The 19,448-nt window shown below is 42.5% G+C and overlaps 2 protein-coding genes across 2 annotated transcripts; one reads left to right on the forward strand and one right to left on the reverse strand.

Annotated features, from left to right (window-relative positions):
- Nucleotides 1-5,207: 5,207 nt before the first annotated feature.
- LOC110576432 (ubiquilin-3-like) lies at nucleotides 5,208-6,866 on the forward strand. The gene has a single exon (XM_021685634.1). The coding sequence runs from the start codon at nucleotides 5,226-5,228 to the stop codon at nucleotides 6,864-6,866; it is 1,641 nt and encodes a 546-aa protein (XP_021541309.1). The 5' UTR covers nucleotides 5,208-5,225.
- A 4,076-nt stretch (nucleotides 6,867-10,942) lies between these two features.
- LOC110576431 (olfactory receptor 52D1) lies at nucleotides 10,943-11,898 on the reverse strand. Its single transcript, XM_021685633.1, is given in 2 exon segments — nucleotides 10,943-11,130; nucleotides 11,133-11,898. Coding segments are annotated over 2 exon segments (954 nt in total).
- Nucleotides 11,899-19,448: the final 7,550 nt, after the last annotated feature.

The following is a 19,448-nucleotide window of genomic DNA, read 5'->3' on the forward strand; positions in this document are numbered from 1 at the left end:
AGGAGGGATATATATTTAGAAGAGTGGTCAGAATGTATCTCTCTGGAGGGAGCATTTCTGCAGAGACTTTAAGGGTAAGAGGAAGCCAGACATTCAAAGAGTTGGGGGAAGAATGTTCCAGGAAGAGGGGAAAGTGTAAAGGAGTTCCCTGAGTTAGGTTAGAGTTCAACAGGTTTGAAGAAAAAGGAAAGAAGGCCAGTGTGTCCAGAGTTGTGAGAATGGGCGGGGAAGAGTGCTTCAAGGTGAAGTGGGAGAAACAGTGCGCAGGATGGTGCAGGGTTGTGTTTCCTCCCACCGAGTATGGAGTGTGGATTTCTTTCTCCTCTCTGCGGAGCATAAATGAGAGGCTGGCAGGGGTGGAAACCAAGTCAAGATAGAAGATCCTGCTGTCATTCAGGTGAGGGATGGTGTTGCCCTTAGACTGGGGTTCTCTACAAGGGCATATGGCAAGAAGTGGACAGCTGAAGAATTTTTGGAGATATAATTGACAAACCCTTCTGATAAGATCAGATGTGCAAGGTTAAGGAAAGGGAGGAATTGGGAACTCATTTACTTATTCAGCTAACATTAATTGAGCACTCTCTCTCTACCAGGTTCTGTGCTGGGTGCTGGAGATGGAAGGTGTTCTAGATCACAAAGCCCTGCCTTTGTTTAGCCAAAAGAGAGGAGGCAGATACACTACATAATGGAATTTCAAGCAAAGGGAGAGGCTAAGAAACACAGAGTAAGGAGACAGAAATTGACAGGTGGACTCTTCTGGGATTGTAATCACCAAGCACATCACTCCAGAGAGAGTTTAAGCAGAGATGTGACGAATGAAGGGAGTGAGCAAATGAAAGTCAGGAGCACGAGGTTCCTGACAAATGGGATATCACTTAAAAAGCAGGCACGAGCAGGGTGTGTTCCAGAATACAAGAAGGCTGCTGTGCCTGGGGCCGGGTGCTCCGGAGATGGGTCAGGGAGTGAGCCCGGGGCCAAATTATCAGAGCGTTTTAGACTTGGTAAAGCATTTAGATTAATCTAAGTATCACAGGAAAACTTTTGGTGGTTTTGTGTAAAGAGGTGAGGTTAACTGATCTTTATGTGCTGCTGTGGGAAGTAGTGACTCTAATGGACCAAGAGAGGAAGTAGGGAAACCAGCTAGGAGGATATTAAAAATGTCAAGGTGGGGCACCTGAGTTGCTCAATTGGTGAAGCATCTGGCTCTTGATCTCAGCTTAGGTCTTGATCACAGGATTGTGAGTTTGAGCCACGCATTTGGCTCCATGCTGGGTGTGGAACCTGCTTAAAAAAAAAAAAAAAGTGTTGAGGTGATCAGAGTCAGGACGCATGTTGAAGAAAAAGCCCTAAATAATTACTGATAAATTAGATGTGAAAAGAAAGGACTCAGGGGGTGATTCCTGTGTTTCTGGCCTAAACAACTAAATGAATGATGGTATGAGAAGGGAGAAGGGGCTACGGGGAGCGGTAAGTGGAGATTCTGTTCTGACATGAGCTGTCTTGCTTGTAAAACTAGCCAAGATAGGGAAGACTGGGAGAAACAGGTTTGGAGAGAGAGAGAGACAAGTGTTCATGCACTGTTTTATATGATTCCATTTATCATGACAACAAAGGATTCTCATATATGCTCACTCCACGTTCATCCTATTGTTGGACATTTGTTTAGGTGAACAAAACATCACAAACTGCCGTGACAATAAATCAGTGTCTGTGTCTTTACTTCAATCTCCCTTTCTCCCTCCTAACCTCCCTCCCTCCCACCTTTCCTTTCTTTCTTCCTACATGTATTTTATTTAGTGTTTGCTAGCAGTGGGGTTACAGTAGCAAATAAGGTCCCTGTTCTCATGGAGCTTATATTCTAGTGAAGGGACATGGAAACATAAATGAATAGTAAAGAAGAAATAATGACATAATGATAAGTTCTATGCAGATAATTAAAATAGACTAATAAGATATGAAATGGTTGGAAAGGGCTTTGTGAAGAGATGATTTGAAAGGTAAGAAGGAGGAGCCCTGTAAAGATTAAGTGGACAAGAATTAAAGGCTTAGGGAACAACAATTGCAATGACTTTAAGGATGGGAAGGCACTTGGTCTGTTTCAGATATAAAAGGGAGGCCAGTGTATTTATAAAAGGGAGGCCAGTGTGGCCAAGTTTTGTAGAAAAGGAGAAAATCATCATCAGGAAGTCAAGGAGACGAGCAGGAGTCTAACCAGGGGAGGCTTTGTAGCTAGACAAGGAGTTTGGATTTTATTGCAAAAGTGATATGGAGGTAGACCCTCCCATCAGAGGGTCTTTTTTGGTTTAATTAAACAAATTTATAAGATTATCATTATAAACCACACTTGGCTCAAACCTACTCAGTGTATTATAGGAGGGAAAACACAGCTCACTAGCAGGACAGAATCAGGCATTTCTCTCTTAATGGGAATCCTTATAGCACTTCCTGTTCAGTTAGCATGGCCACCAAGAGCCATCTTCTCCCAGGTGATAGTTCTGGTTAAAAAATAAAAATTAAACTCTCATTAGATTTTTTGGAAGCAAATTGCTGATAAGAAACACTGAAACTGCATATAATACTGAGCTTTTCGGGGCTCTTGGGTGGCTCAGTCAGTTAAGTATCTGACTTCGGCTCAGGTCATGATCTCAGGGTCCTGGGATCGAGCCCCGCATCAGGCTCCCTGCTCAGCGGGAAGCCTGCTTCTCCCTCTCACTGCCCCTACCCCTGCTTGTGCACTCTCTGTCAAATAAATCTTAAAAAAAAACTACTGAGCTTTTCATGTAGTTTGATGTCTAATAAAACTGTTATTGGGATGGGAAAACCTTAGCCCATCTCTGTGAAAAATATGGGACTGTAGTATGTGTTCTGGAAATCAGATCTTAATAAACTTTAAATCAGTGCATAAAGTCAGCATTTTATTGAATATGGTTGGGGTCCTGGGTCTAAGAGAAGATACCACACTCCCCTCACCAGGCTGCTTGGAGTTGTCTCCATCATCTGCAGCTGAACATGTCTCTGGGCATTTGGTCAACCCTGACAGGCACATCTGTTCTCCATATCTCCCAGTCTAGTTATGGACCTGACCACAAGATGTGCCAAAGATCGGCAGTGACAGTAGTGTTGAAATCATACTCAATATTTGACAAGTATCTGCTCTGTGTCAGATACTTTGGATTGCACTTTATATGCATTATCTCCTTCAATCTTCAAAACAAATCTGTGAAAAACTACCATTTTATAGATGATGAAACCCTGGCTTAAAAGGGGTAAATGACTTGTTGAAGGTTATTAAGTGGTAGGAGTGGGATTTAAACCAGGGCTATTTTCCTCTAGAGAGTCCACATTCCCCCTTTTTTGTCCTAAGTAGTAAGTTTTAAATTGATTAAATAAATAGCAAGTTGATTGTTTTATTTTATTTTCCAATTATAGAAGGAATTTAGGTACAATGTAAAATATTCCAATGATGTCGACTTCTCAGGAAGGATGAAGAGAGATTCTTGTGTTGAAGAACTCAGCGGACGACATGCAGGGCTCCCTCACTGAGACACAGTGTGTAAATGGACTGGCAACGGCTGTCATTGGGTGCTTGGGAAGGAGACATTCCAGGTCCTGACAATAGAGCCTGAAAGAGAAGAGAGAAGGGATGCTTCACCTCACAGGCTATGTAGGAGAAAAAAAAAAAAAATCCCTGGAAACATGAGGTATGAGAAAGCGATTCTGGACGCCTGTCACCCAGAATGTTCTGCTACATATTAATTTATTAGCTAATGCAAAGCCAGGAACGTTAGTTTGAAAATCCAGTTCTGCTGGGTGAAACACAACGAAAATTCCCCAAAGGAATTGGTTTGACTAATAATATTTGTATGGTAGAAGTTATTCTGAGATCTGGGCATTCCCAGGAAAGGCCCCTTAGATCGCTTGCTGCCAGCCAGCCATGAGGCTCACTCTATGAAGCTTCCTCAGACTGAGAAGGTCTTTTAAACTCAGGAATCACAACTTATCAGAGTCTTGATATTGGTTGGATACAGGGGACACTGATTCAAACTAGTCCAAGTTTAAGAACATATATCAATATCTAGTAGTAGAGAGATCTAGACGCTCATTTGTTTTCCATATCCAGCAGAACCTCCTGAAGGTGGTATTGTAGACAGCCAAGTGCTAATTTTGTAGTCCTTGGAAATTCCAGAATCAGAAAAAGGGTCAAGGATGTAATGGTAAAATTCTGGCAGCCTGAGGTATCCATCTTCACAGTAAAAAAAATACAATTGCTGCAGAGATTTGGCAGACTTAACGTGGGGTCCCACCTGCCTGGAGTGGTCAAAACAGTGACTTAGAGAATCATCATTTTTCTGCTTTTGCAGTTGAAATATGTCAGCTCCCAAATGACAATTTTCCTCTTCAAATAGATCTTAAATTTCTTCACTGTTAAGTCATAAAGACCTAGAGTAAAATTATTATTTTCTTATAATTTCTTTTGCCTCAGCTCTAATCCTGGAGAGTTGAGATCATAGCTTATGTCTCTGAGAACTGCTTAAATCAGAAGTTCTTGGGGAACATGATGTTGTTTTTCTTAGAATTGCTTCAGTAAGTTACTTAGGCTGGTGGGCAGACACAAGCTGCCCTCAAGCCCCCACTGAGGCTGGATGGACTAACTGTACACATCTTCATTCTGTTCCTATAGAAACAAGGGAATCTGTGGCCTTAAGGGAACTGGGCCATGGTCAGTATACAGCCATTTAGTGGAAGACAGGTGACTAGAACGAGCACTTCCTAAGCCAGTTCTCAGACCAGTACCTTTCCTACTTAGCTATATTTGTTTACCAATCTCAGGGTGGTATGATTTTCAACAGTGAAATAGGCTGTTGCACAACAGGTTTCTAGACAGAAACATTTAATTTTTTTCTATTGCTCTTTAAGTCACATTGTAAAGAAAGCCTACCTTGGGCAGGTAGAAGAGACCTCTGCCCTTCCCCCATGCGGGTCTACTTTTCAACTGTGACCTCATCACTGACATCATATCCCTTAAGGCTGGCCCTGGCAAAGGACAGCCAACACCTCTATGGGAGCCAGGTGACCTCGAGGCTACATTAGGAAGTGGTGTCTGGAGGCCGTGGGTGAGTGGACCTCCCTCAACACCTACTGGTCCCTGCACCCAGGTGTGCTTACTGCTGCACCTGGGCTTCTACAGGTCCTCTGGTTGTCCTGCATTCTGCTCTTGAGGAACTATGGCTCGGGCTAGGGAAGAAGCAAGGGACAGCCGGCTGGTGTCTGGTAGGGAGATGTCATCACGCATTATCAGAGTGTCTGTGAAGACCCCACAGGACTGCCAGGAATTTATGCTGGCAGAAAATAGCAGTGTCCACCACTTTAAGAAACAGATCTCCAAACGCCTTCACTGTGACACCGACCGATTGGTGCTCATCTTCACTGGAAAGATCCTCCGGGATCAAGACATCCTGAGCCAGCGTGGCATCCTTGATGGTACTATGGTCCACTTGGTTGTGAGGACCCGTCTGAAAAGAACTCTGCCTGGTCCCGGAACTCTGTCAGGCCCCACTGGCCACTGCACGCATCACTCTGAACCCTCCACCTCAGAGAGCGCCGGGATGCTGGCTGGGCTGTGCCAGCTGGTCCGGAGCTCACCTGATCTGGCTGACTTTCTTGGCCAGCTGGCTCAACTCTTAACGGTTGCACCTGAATCGGTGGTGCAGTTCTTGGAAAACCCTGTGGTTCAAGGCCTGGTGAATGAGAAACCAGCCAGTGCCAGCCATGCTCCCGAATCCTCAAGGCCAGTACAGAAACCTGAGCCAGTTCTTAAGGCTCTGGAAACCTTGCAGAAACTGGCCCGGCAACAGGAGCTCCTGCAGGCAGATAAGCGGGGGCTAGAGCTGTTGAAGGCAGTGCCAGGTGGTGATAATCCTATGCGTCCAGTCTGCTCTGATATCCAGCAGCTCATGCTCTTCACTCTGGTCCCACTGGTTGCCTCCAAAGGCCACAATCCAGGTTCAGAGCTTTGCAAAGAGGAGGCCAACGCTAACATTAATACTAACACTACCACGACCATCCCCACAGCCTTGGCACCGGCCAGGACATTGGCACAGAAGGTCAGGGCAAGAGAAGTTACCCAGGCGAGGTGTGTGGCCTCAAATCAGGCCAATTCAGAATGTGGGACTGGTATGCCAGATGTAAACTCAGGCCCGGATCTTCTCTCCCAGGAGAACCAGCAGCCTGTAGGGAGAGCCACTCTAACCAGTCAGCTGAGACCCTCGCCCTCTGCCTTGCGTAGAGCCTTGCATGTCCTGCAGCAGAATCCAGCTCTGCTACACCAGTTGGCAGCTGGAAGCCCCCTGAGACATCATGTGCCACTACTTCCCATCCTGACCAACCCACGAGCACTGCAGGCATTGATACAGATAGAAAAGGGCCTGCAGATACTGTCCAAGGAGGTGCCTGGGCTGGGACCTTGTTTATGGGGGCCAGGTAGGCCACCTGGGACTAGAGAACCCCCTGAAACCAGGGGTGGAGGGCAGGGTCAGAGAGCAGACTTGGTGCAACCCACTTTGGCTGTTCTTCAGCTTCTCCATGCATTGGCCAATGCCTGCTCCCAGTCCATACAATCCTCGTTATCGTTATCCTCCCTCACTGAAGGCTGCTACCAGCAAGAACTGGAGCATCTAAAGGCCATGGGTTTTGCTAATTGTGATGCCAATCTACAGGCCCTCATGTCCACAGGAGGAAACATTCATGCTGCCATTGAGAAGCTGTTGGGGGTACCAGAGGCCCAGGTCCCTCCAGCTGATGCCCACAGTACACCACCTCATGGAGAGGGAGGGAGAGGAAGGGGAAGGGGAGGGGAAGGGAAGTAGCATATTTTGAACTCCTCTTACTCAGCGCATGTGCACACTTGAACAGCTCCCTCCCTCACTGCCCAAGCTTGTTCTACATTAAAAAGATTGCTTGGATCTCACGTGTGATGTCAGTTTGGGGGTAGGTGGGTGAAGAGAATGTTGTTTGGGGGACAGATTGATCGTGTTACAGGGTCCTGGGTCCAGGCTGCTCTTATTCTCACACACTTAATCTCAGAGTGTTTTCCAAATGTGAATGTGAGGTGGGAATGTCCTGAGTGTTTTCAGCAATCTAGTTCCCCACCAACATTGTCATCATCATCACAAACCACCTATGCTCCAACTCCAGGGAGACTCTGAAGGAATCCTGGCTTTTGTTCCCCCAGGAAGCACTCTCTCTTTCACCAAGTATCTCTGTCTTCAGGCCCAGTCTCTCCATATTACAGAAAGCCCGTCCAACCTCCCTCTCAGCTCAGGCTCTTTCTCTCCTACCTGTCAGGATCCTGCTTTGTGAGGTGAACTCCCACCACTTCTGAAACCCCATCCTCTCCTCCTGGGCAGGTTTCTTCCCTTTACACTGTAAAATGCTTGACTCTGCTGCCCTATCAGCTACCGAAATTCTCTCTCCTTTCATCTCTGAATTTCTCCAGAGTGGCCATGTCTCCCCATCCTCTGCGGTCAGACACTTAACCCCAGGATAGTGTAGAAGCTTTCTCAAAACGTTCTCATGCCTCATCTTCCCATTTTTTTTTCTTTTGTACAAAATCTGATATACTGACCCATCTTTAAGCTGCTTTATTTAATCTATTTTCTTATCCATTTTTTGTTTTGTTTTGTTTTTATAGAGTGGTGCTTCCTGAGAGTATGCTACACTGATTCTTTATTTATCTTTCAGGGAGTCTGACCATGTCCTTGGCTGTGGCTCTTACTTCTGTGTTCATGGTTCTTTCATCTCTGAGTCTATTTGTACTTTCTAAGGCCTACCAGCCTTCTCTTGGGTGTCATAGAGGAACCTCTGGCTCAGCATGACCAGATATAGCTCAGCATCTTTCCCCAGGCTCCATTCCTACTCTACATTCTAGGGTCCCTGTGTCTTGGTGAGAGTTTCCAATATTTTCCTAATCCACCCATTCTCTTCTGTAAACTCTGATCAGTCAATGAGGTGATTCACGGTGTAGACATATGAAGTATGCCCCAGAGGACCAGGGGCCCTTTGAAACCATGCAGCAGGATACCATCAGATGAAAGAGAGAGGTGGGAAGCATGTTGGAGGTGTTACTTGGGGGAAACCAAGGACTGTAGATTCAGAGCTAGCCCCAGGGGCCAAATGACTCTGGGCCAAAAAACTACTGAATCTCATGCTTCTTGGGGGCTGGGAGGATGGACATCTCTGAGCTACACACTGTGACTTAATTGTTTTGTGACACTGCATGAACCTAGAGACCTGAAGATTGTGGCAGTCAGGGACTTGCATAAAATATCTCTGGGGCCGCATGACCCATCAATGATCCCGATACACAGTTAACTTTTCACTTCCCTGTGGCACCAGGATATTGGTCTGAATTTCTGAGATTACTGATGCACATTGGGTCCCAGGGAAGAGTGGGAGTCTGGGAGTGAAGTGGGCGTGATAGGCAGGGCAGTCTCCTTGGCTCCTAGAAGCATGCTTTCTCCTTTATTACGTGGGCTCCAGTAGCCAGACAGCTGAGTCAGAGGGGAGATCTTGGCAATAATGTTAATAGTCTTCTTATGGACTGGAACTGCTACCTCCAGTCTTCTAGAAGGCCTAATGGCTTCTACACATCACCCTCCCCTTCTAGTAACTATTGCATTTTAGCTTCAGGATGATAAAAGAGCCCAAACCAGAACTTTAGGGAGTGGAGCTTGTCGTCACAGCAGCAGAATCCTCCATCTGTCTGTTATCTATGGTCTGTGAAACTTGGAGTTTGGTCAATAAGGGGAAACCATGGGGAAGAACCGCCCTGTGCTGTATCCACAAGGTATCAGTCCTGAGTATAGGCCACAGCTAGACCACTGTGCCATGGTGTCAGCAGCTGTGTGATCCTGCACCCCTCCTTCTCTTCTAGTCTCTGCTCTACCCCTTTTAAATTTTCTCCTTTGAGCTCTTCTGAGGCCATAGACATAGCTAGAAGAGGAGGATAGCCCAAGAGTTATGATGGATGGCTGATGAATTTGTGGGTGAGATGAGGGAGGAACTAGGCTGCAAACTATGGGACTTGTGGCCTAATATCAGACACATCATTTGCCCACTCATGAACCTGAATTTCCTTACCAGTCCCTCAAGTCCCTTATAGCTCTATGGTCCTGAAAATCTAGTCCAGAGATGGGTGCATTTTAAATATTACTAGGGGAGCCCAGAGTTCTGAATCCTGGCCCTGCCTTTGATACTAACTTCCTGGGTTACTGACCCCCACTTTCTTCCGGGAAAAATGTGAGTTTCATGGCAGGCAATTAGTGTGAATGGTGAGCAGTTGCCTTGTGAGGGGGACCTTTTGATCAAATGAAGCCAGGATCTTAGGGGGAGCAGGCATAAGGCCCACAGAGAAGCATTTCAAGAGCAGAACAGCAGTTCCCTTACTCATTCCCACCTTCAGCTTCTTTTTATATATTTTTCTCTGTCCCTGAAATCATTGCACTACTGGGTCTCTTTACCATTTACTACCTCAAGAAACAAAGGGTCTTCACTTTTGTTGCTGTGTGTTCCTGCAGGTTGGCATCCTCACACATATCACATACTGGATAATGCATGAGATATGGCCCATATAGATGCATAACCTTAGGAATATTAGCCTCTCTGAATCACATGCTCTTAATTTAAATTGCAGATAATAATCACATTTTGAATTATTGAGAGCAGTAACTGGGGACTTATTTGTGTATTTTAGAACTGAGGTCACTAGGGCAAAGGAGGGCTATTAAAAGACAATTTGGATTTTGATCAGGAATCCCTGAATTCTAAAGCAGGGATAATTTTATAGCTAAAAAGGAAAGGGACTTCCAAATGGAAGACCAGAGGAGGAATGGGAGAAAATACAGTTTTAATGAGCACTATTCATATCCCAAGCACAATCTAAATATTTTAGAGATGTTATATAACATAGTTATCATAATAACCCTGTGAAATAATATAATGAAAAAACAGTCCTAAATAAGTTATGAGTTGGCTAATAATTTTCAGACTTTACATAATATTCTCATATTTATTGATTGATCATTTTACGTTAGCCACTATCTTGAGTTTTCTACATTCATTAACTTACTTATTCCTAAAGACAGCATTAAGAGTTATATATTTTGAAAAAGTCAGATATTAACATTTATCCATTTGACAGTTTGCCAAACTGAGACATAGGAAAATTAAGTAAGCAACGTGCTCAAGGCTACAAAACTAGTATGCAGAGGAACCAGGACTCAAACCCAGGTACTCTAACTTTAGACTTTGTGCTCTTCAACACTACCCAAAGCACTGGAAAACAGATTAAACTTACCTCAAATGTTCACTTTTTTTTTTTAACTTTGCAACAAAAGAAAAAAATGTTAGGTGCATTCTACCTGGCATATCATAGGTACTGAGATTTCTCCAAGGCATGCTTATTCCTATTTGTGAAGTATTCCCAAGAGTAAAAATACTATCATCTTTCGTTTTTCTTTTTTTTTTTTTAAAGATTTTATTTATTTATTTGACAGAGAGAGACACAGCGAGAGAGGCAACACAAGCAGGGGGAGTGGGAGAGGGAGAAGCAGGCTTCCCGCTGAGCAAGGAGCCCGATGCGGGGCTCGATCCCAGGACCCTGGGATCATGACCTGAGCCGAAGGCAGACGCTTAATGACTGAGCCACCCAGGCGCCCCTACTATCATCTTTCTGAGCTCTTCAGAGTTACTCCAGGAGCCTCAGGAACATGGTATGTTCAATATGATTTTTGATACCTCCAATTCATCTGACCTTCTCTTTCCTTCCAGGGCTTCCTCTCCTGTAAACACATTTCTGTCACATCAGAGGTCTCCATCCATGTGAATGCATCTAGACAGCTACCATACCCATTTATTTTCCTTATCTCCAAACTGTGCTCAAATTTCATGTTAAAATTTTCCCCAAGTGAAGCAGTCTCAGAAGTCAACTCTGAATCTCCTTGGTCCTAGCCCCATAGATGATTGGGTTGAGCACAGGAGGCACCAGCACATAGAGGTTCGTCAGAAAGATGTGCACACTCTTGGGGACTCGGTTCTGGCCAAAGCGGTGGGTGAGGAAGGAGAAGAAGGCAGAATGTAGAAGACCAGGATGACTCCGAGGTGGGAGCCACAGGTACTCAGAGCCTTGTGCCTGGCATCTTGAGATGGCAGGCAGAAGACAGCATGGAGGATAAAGCCATAGGAAATGGCAATGAGGATGCAATCCAGACCCACGGCCAGCAGGGCCACAGTCAGCCCATAGACAATATTGACAGTGAAGTTGGCACAGGCCAGGCGAGCAATGCCCATATGCTCACAGTATGTGTGTGCCATGATATGGTGACCACAGTAAGGCAGTTGCCTCAGCAAAAAGATGAATGGAGAGACAACAGCTATACTCCGGAGTATGCCAGTAAGGCCAATTCTGCCTATGATGCTATGGTTGAGGATGATTGTATATCTCAGTGGGTTGCAGATAGCCACATAACGATCAAAGGCCATGGCAAGAAGAACCGAGGACTCCAGAGCATAGATCGAATGGACACAAAACATCTGTGCCAGGCACCCACCAAAGGAAATCTCACCAGCATGGAGCCACAAAATGCTCATCATTTTAGGCACAGTGGTGGAGCTGAGAGCCAGGTCAGTGAGTGAGAGAAGGCACAGGAAGAGGTACATGGGTGCATGAAGGGCATCGTCCGTCACAATGACCAGGATGAGGGCAGCATTCCCAGCCAGAGCTACCAGATACATAGCACAGAAGGGGATGGCAATCCAGATGTGGGCCCACTCCAGCCCTGGGATCCCTGTCAGGAACAGAGTGGCTGGCAGACTGTCATCACTGAGGTTGGAAGCTGGCATTCTGCATGGAAATAAAGGGCTCTACCCAAGGGGTAATGGTATGACTGCCCTGTCACATCAGGTCCTTAGTTCGTTCACATAAAATGATGACCCTTCTGTGAAACAATCTTGTCTAGGCTGAGAAAAACACATATTGTTTTTAACTTGTTCCAAATCTTAAAATACTCTATCACATATAATCCATTTTTTCCATCTATTTTCTATAGTCAAAATTCATGTTTTGATTTCCACATCCAAGTGCCAGCTATACCGAACAGAATCCTTTGTAGGATAACTACACGTTAGTCCTAAACGTTAGTCCTAATCTGTCACAAAAATTTTGCAGAGCCTTGAGAAAATTCCCTTCTCTGGACAGTCTCCAAGTATGAAGAACAATGAGTCTGGAATCCTAGTCACAGCTTTTCTACCTATTCATTATTTAGCATTGGACAAGTTCCAAAATATTTTTGAGACTCAACTGTCTCATTTATAAATTGGAAATGACAGCAGCCAGCTTCTTTATCTCACATGATTTTTTGTGGGTAAGAAAGAGTTAAGTATATGGGATTAATATGTTTGTACACCAAAAATAATGTCTTCCCCATTTGTGCAAGCTCTTTTTCCTGTAGCCACATTTTGGAGTGATATAGAGTATTTTAATTATGCTATGTCTGTTTTACCAAGGGGAGGTCCAAGTTCAGAAAAATAAACTAATGCAATCCAGATCACATAGCATGTTACTGTCAGACTGAAATTACTTCTCAGGTCTCCAGATTCAAAGTTTGGTGTTTTCACCTTATGTAGCCTCACTTATATAGCCAATACTTGAATTTTTTTCCTTGCCAGATACTCTAATATCAGTATCTAATGCTGCAATCACTTTACTCATTATCTGGACTTCAAAGAGACAGATACTAGTGAAAGCCCTTTTTATTTGCCTGGGGACTTCCAGCGATGGCCCAGGCCACTGGAGGAAAAAAGCATGGGTGGTGGAGTGGAGAGCTGGAGTCACTACCACCTTCTTTTGTTCTCCCTTCCCAGCCTATTCTTGCCGACAAAGGAAGATTTCCAAAGATTACTCTAAGGAAGTTACTACTTTGTGAGCTACTCTGCCACTCTATGTGGGTACCAGAAAGCCTAGGACCAAACAAGGTTGTTTTCTAGGAGAGCAATGTGAAAAAGACACTGAGCTGGAGCAACACTCTGGGTGGAATGGGGGCATCCTTCCAAATTGATCCCACTCGACCTTGGCTCTGGGTCACTATGTTGCCTTGGAGACCTAGACTTTAATAATTGAACTCTGAGTTCTTTCTTGGCACATAATTTTTTTTTTCTGTAATCTGATTTCAAAAACATACCTGTGTCAAGTGACATGTGTTCACAAGTTGAGCATGTTGAGGCTGGAGCTCTGTGATGGTGTCTCACAGGTGACACAGGGTGTCACCTGTGAGCATGGGGCTGTGTGGAGAATAAGTGGTAAAGCAACAGCTTGTGCAAGTGATATGTGCCTGAATGCAGTGGTTTCTTCAGGGATGTGAAAGTTGTGTTCTTGTGCAGGATGGGTGGATGTGATTTGGAGGATGATTGGGGCTGAGTGTGGAATCTGAGTTCAAAAGTCTGATCTGTCCTCACTTTTGTGAGCTCATTGAGTATCTTTAGCTTAGTTCTGAGTTCCAGCCTCCTCTGGTCAAGGGATTTGATAAGTGAGGTTATTTATTGACTCTCTCTGATGCTCAATTATGAAAACCCAAGGCTGTTGGCTCTAGAGACTTGATCCATGGTGCTCATTCTTAGGGAAACAATAAGGAGGGGTTGAAAAAAGAGAAAGAAATGAGGAAAGAACATTTCCCATAGGGAATTTTCAAGGAAAGTAGAAATAAAATCTATTAAGTTTTATGTTTCTCTTCTCTTACCTTCCCCTTTCTTTCCTTTTCTTCTTTTTCTCTGTTTTCCCTGTTAATTGTGGTATCTCTCTGAATTTCCATGTATAGTGGCCCATGGTATTCTGTGTACACATGGCATCATGAATGCTATTTTTAAATATGGTGGTAAGAAATGGTGGTGGAGAGGCCCAGGCTCCATTGTCCCATTAGCCTTCATAAGTTCAAAAATAAGTTATGAAAAATTTTAAGAACATGGCAGCAGAATACTAAGTCAAATACAGGATCCTTCTGAGCATAAGCATTATGCCACTGTGCAGGTTTCACACTCACAGAGCTCGCCCTAGGAGTGAAGCCATCAGTTCTCTAGCCAGATGCACTCAGATTCTTTGATATTACCCATCTATCAAGCCTTCTCACTAAGGGTTCCTTCCATCAAAGCCTTCAGAGTGCTACACCCTTTTCCCTTGTTCATGCTTGTCTTCTCTCATGTTTTTCTTTTTTTTAAGATTTATTTATTTATTTGAGAAAGAGAATGAGCATACAAAGAGAGTGGGGGAAGGGCAGAGGGCGAGGGAGAGAGAATCTCAAGCAGACTCCATGCTGAGCAACGAGCCCGATGAAGGGCTCAATCTCATGACTCTGAGATCACATCCTGAGCTGAAACCAAGTGTCACTCAACCTACTGAGCCACCCAGGCACCCCTCCTCTCATGTTAGTACAAACCATTGGTTTTCAAAAACTTTTGCCTTGGTACTTTCCAAAAGAATTTTGCAATAGTATATACTCCCTCAAAAATGTTAAGTTGACATCAAAAAATTGTCATTTACTATTTAAATATTAGAAAAAGATAAAATGTACAGTATAGTGTGAATATTGATGTTTTTAGGATAAAAATACCACATCAGTCTTTTAAGAGTATCCTATGGAATGTAAACAGCCTTGAAATTTTCTTCCCTTTATTTATTATCCATTTAAAAATACATGAAAAAGCTTTCCACAACTGTTATATTTTTCTTTTTTTAGAGAGAGAGAGCATGAGTGGGGATGGGGGGTGGGGCAGAGGGAGAGGGAGAGAGAATCCAAAGCAGACTGCACACTAAGCATGGAGCCCAATGTGGGGCTCAGCCTCATGACCCTGAGATCATGACCTGAGCTGAAATCAAGAATCGACTGCTTAACCTACTGAGCCACCCAGGCTCCCCTGTAACTGTCATAAATTTAACATTATTGTTTGTCTCCTTGAAGTTGGTCCATTTTCCTACATATTAATTATTGTGCTTAAAAATCTTGTGATGATCACTCTTCCTTCCTTGTTTGCAATAAAAATTTATATGCAAATTGGAATTATTTATTTTATTTTCTTCAATCATTAGGCTCTGCATGTTAAAATGTTCTACAATTACAATTATTTTAAGTACACATTATACAAGCAATAAAAAGAAGCTTTAATTTCATAAATTATTACACATAAACCTATTTTAATACAAAGCTTTTGATAAGATAGATGGGGGTTTTCTTATTATTCCTTCAATGAATTTATATATCCAAAAATCAATATTGATGGTATGAGACAAGGTTCATTCTTAGTTATCTCCATTTAATTTTTATAAAACTAAGTTCTGGAAACTCTTGTTTTTAAATCAATTGCTATGAGTGGAAGGAGTTTGAATTGCCTGGCACACTGACTTAATAGAGATTCAGTAAGAGCTGGAATCAATTTCTGCCATGAGAAAGGAGATTCTGCTTGTAGAAGCTTAAAAGAGAGTGCCCACAGAGCTGGGGCCCAGACCTTCAAGAATGGGCCACCAGGAGCTGGCGCTGGTATATGTGAGTTGTATGGAGGTAAGAGTGGAATAAACACCACAAACTGGAACCAGATGCTTTTACAAGAATCAACTGCTATTGCCAAGGATAAAATAGTTGCTTGGGTGACAATGACAGAAGCAGAAAGCTAACAGGAAAAGTAAATCCCTTCTTTTAGCTTCCAGTCTGTATCCAATGGCTCCTATTGGCAGAGCCTAACAATATATTTGATTTTAGAACTTTCAGATACTGCCAAAATACTATAATCTAAAACCACCTATTAGTCTTAAAATAAGTATGTATAAGGCAGGGAAAGCAAACCTTAGCTGATATGTGGTGATGTAATTAATGAAGTGGCTTGTTCTGAGTCAGTTATTGAAATTATCCCTCTACATGTTACTTAGGAAACAGAGAAGAATATGAGAAAGCATGAAATTGAATTTTAAATGTTTTTTTTTCAGATGACTGAATTTTTATAGCTAAGTATATAAACATAATCTTAAGAAAGCTAAAATCGGGGCACCTGGGTGGCTCAGTCGGTTAAGCGTCTGCCTTCAGCTCAGGTCATGATCCCAGGGTCCTGGGATCGAGCCCCGCATCAGGCTCCCTGCTCCACGGGAAGCCTGCTTCTCCCTCTCCCACTCCCCCTGCTTGTGTTCCCTCTCTCGCTGTGTCTCTCTCTGTCAAATAAATAAATAAAATCTTAAAAAAAAAAAAAGAAAGCTAAAATCAGTATCATAAAAACTGATCTCTTTCTATCAGAGGTGGTTTTCTGGCAATTTAGGCTTTGTTCTTTCATCAAACTAGTTCCTTGGTATCTATCCTGGACCAGTCTTATCATCTAGCTTTCTGATGGTAGCCCTAGGACCGCTTAATACTCTAGGAAAAAATCACAAATATCCACGAATTAACACAATGTAAATTTGCAGCCTCATACTTCAGCTTTACCAAGCAATTATTCTATTTGATACAGTTAATTTTCTCTATCATTCCCCTTAACTGCCATCTCAAACACCCACTGCTCTCTTAGAACTTGCTGCACCACTTATACTAAACAGGTAGAATATTTAGAATTTGGTGACTAGTTAAATAGATATGAAGAATGCATGAGAGAAAAGATGAGTGGAATGATAGTTAGATTTCAGCCTTAGCTACCAAAGTCATGCCACTCACTGAGAAGAGGAATCTAAGAAGAAAAAAAGTTTATATTCATATTTTGGACATTTGATTTTAAAGTTCCTAAGAAACAGCCGATTAAAAGTGCCAAGTAGTCAGTTGGAAAATAAGAAATAAATTAGAGCAGGATATACAGATGAGTTGATTAGTGTGTTTCAAAGATAGTGAAAATCTAATTTTTCTTCCGAGGTCATTCAGAGAGAGTACATAGAGTCAAAACTGAAGCTAGCTTAGCAAAGAACCATGGATAATGTTAATATTTAGGAAGGAATGGAGGGAGAGCCATTTGTAAAGGAAACTGAAGAGAGGCACCGTGATAGGTGGAGGACCTGAAAGAGTGACATTACTGGTCCAAGAAAGGAGAAAAAAATCAAGAAAGAAGTGAAGTCAACTGTATCAGTCTCTGGACTGAGAGTCCATTGTATTCAGTAATGTTGAGGTCAGCGGTGACCTTGGAAGCATAGTTTTGTGGTGTGACATTACTAAAGTATAGTCCATTATGGAGTTAACGAGGAACAGGAAAGAAGAGACAGTGAGAAGAGGGGGTGGCCCATGAGCATGTCCATTAGTAGGTCACCGTGTATCCACTTTCCCCAAGCTGTAGAAAGTGCACTTCTCCTTATAAGACTTGAAGAATAGAAGGCATTGGATGTTCCAGCTAAAAAGATAATAGGTCAGAAGAAGTAGAGAGATGAGTTAAGACCAATACCTAAAGAATTATACATGCCTCCGTCATTGTTTAGCTTTTAAACCAAGGGAGATCTGTTTTGAAGCACTAAAGCAGGAAGATTTGTTTTTTTTTTTTAATTTTAATTTTTTTATTATGTTATGTTAATCACCATACAGTACATCATTAGTTTTTGATGTGGTGTTCTACGATCTATTGTTTCCGTATAACACCCAGTGCTCCAGGCAATACGTGCCCTCCTTAATACACTTCACCGAGCTATCACTCTGCCAATGGAGGGAAGGAATGGCTGAGAGCTGGCAGATTTGGTCCAGGGGACAGCAGAAGTCTGTTTTGGGAATTCAGATGTTGAAGGTCTACTCTTGGGCAGATATGATATCAATGAAATGGCAAAACAATTTGAAGAAATGTTATAAGATGTGACAACTAATCAGACAACACAGTTGAGACAAAATAGTTAACGATGTACAGAAATGTTCAGGCCATGGCTAATAATGTCGGTGCCCTTAATAACAAAGCAGGGGGAAGAAAATAGTGGGCCTTTGCCTGTCCTTCTGAAATCAGAAGACCCCTTTCGGTTCTTATTGTCCATGCCTGAGCACTCTCCAAAGTCCTGTTACTGACTGGAAACAGTGTCTCAGATTCCCATGCTGTCTGATCTTTCTATCACAAATCTAGGTTAATCAAGAAAGTACGGTACTAATGTAAGGGGTAAACATATAGGCTAATTAAAAAAAATGAACAGTTTACAAGTAAACCCCTACATCTATGGTCATTAAGACTGTTTAATGGGTAAATATAATCTTTTCAACAAATGTTGTTGGGATAATTGGATATCCACATGAAAAAGACTGAAATGGGACCCGTCTCTCAACTTATATACAAAAATTGACTCAAAATTAAAAAAAAAACTGGGGCCCCTGGGTGGCTCAGTCGGTTAAGCATCTGCCTTTGGCTCAGGTCATGGTCCCAGGGTCTTGGGATCGAGCCCCATGTCAGGCTCCCTCTCAGCAGGGAGCCTGCTTCTCCCTCTCCCCCCTGCTCATGCTCTCTTTCTCACTATTTCTCTCTCTCTCAAATAAATAAAAAAATCTTAAAAAAAAGAAAATTAAAAAAATTAACTCAGATAAAAAATCTAAATGTAAGGTGTAAAACTATAACACCTTGAGAAGAAAACGTAGGTGTATTAGACAATGGTTGTTTTGGTATAACACCAAAAGCACAAGCAACCAAAGAAAAATATAGATTAATTAGACTTAATAAAAAACAAATCTTTTGTGCTTCTAAGGACAGTGTCATGAAAGTGGAAAGACAACCCACAAAATGGGAGAAAATATTTGCAAATCATATATCTGACAATAGTTTCATGTGCAAAATATATAAAAATCTCTTACAACTCAACAACAAAAAGTCAAACGAACGAGTTTAAAAATGGGCAAATGATTTGAATATATATTTCTGCAAAAAACAGACATACAAAGAGCCAATAAGCACATGAAAAGATATTCAGTTTCATCAGTCATTTGTCAAATGCAAATCAAGATCACTATGCAATACCATTGCACACATATTAGGAAAACAAAACAGAAAATAAGAGATACTAGCAAAGATGTGGAGTGATCAGAATCCTCAAACATTGCTGGTGAAATGTAAATTGATGAAGCCACTTTGGAAAACCATTTGGGTTTTCTTCAAACAGTTGAACATAGAGTTACCGAATGACTCAGTAATTTTACTCCTGGGTATATACTCTAAAGAACTGAGGACATATTTCCACACAAAAGCTTATACATTAATATTCAAAGAAGCATTATTTGTAGCCCCAAGATTAGAATAATTCAAATACCCATCAAGTGACCAAGAGACAAAATGTGGTCTATGTATACAATGGGAAATTATATCAGAAATGAAGCATTGATACATAATGAACCTTGAAAACATGCCAAGTGAAAGAAGCCAGACACAATCAGCAGCACACTTTATTACATTTAGATGAAATGGTCAGAAATAGTCAAGTCCAA

The sequence above is a fragment of the Neomonachus schauinslandi genome, chromosome 11, assembly GCF_002201575.2.
Source record: "Neomonachus schauinslandi chromosome 11, ASM220157v2, whole genome shotgun sequence".
Taxonomy (NCBI): Eukaryota; Metazoa; Chordata; class Mammalia; order Carnivora; family Phocidae; genus Neomonachus; species Neomonachus schauinslandi.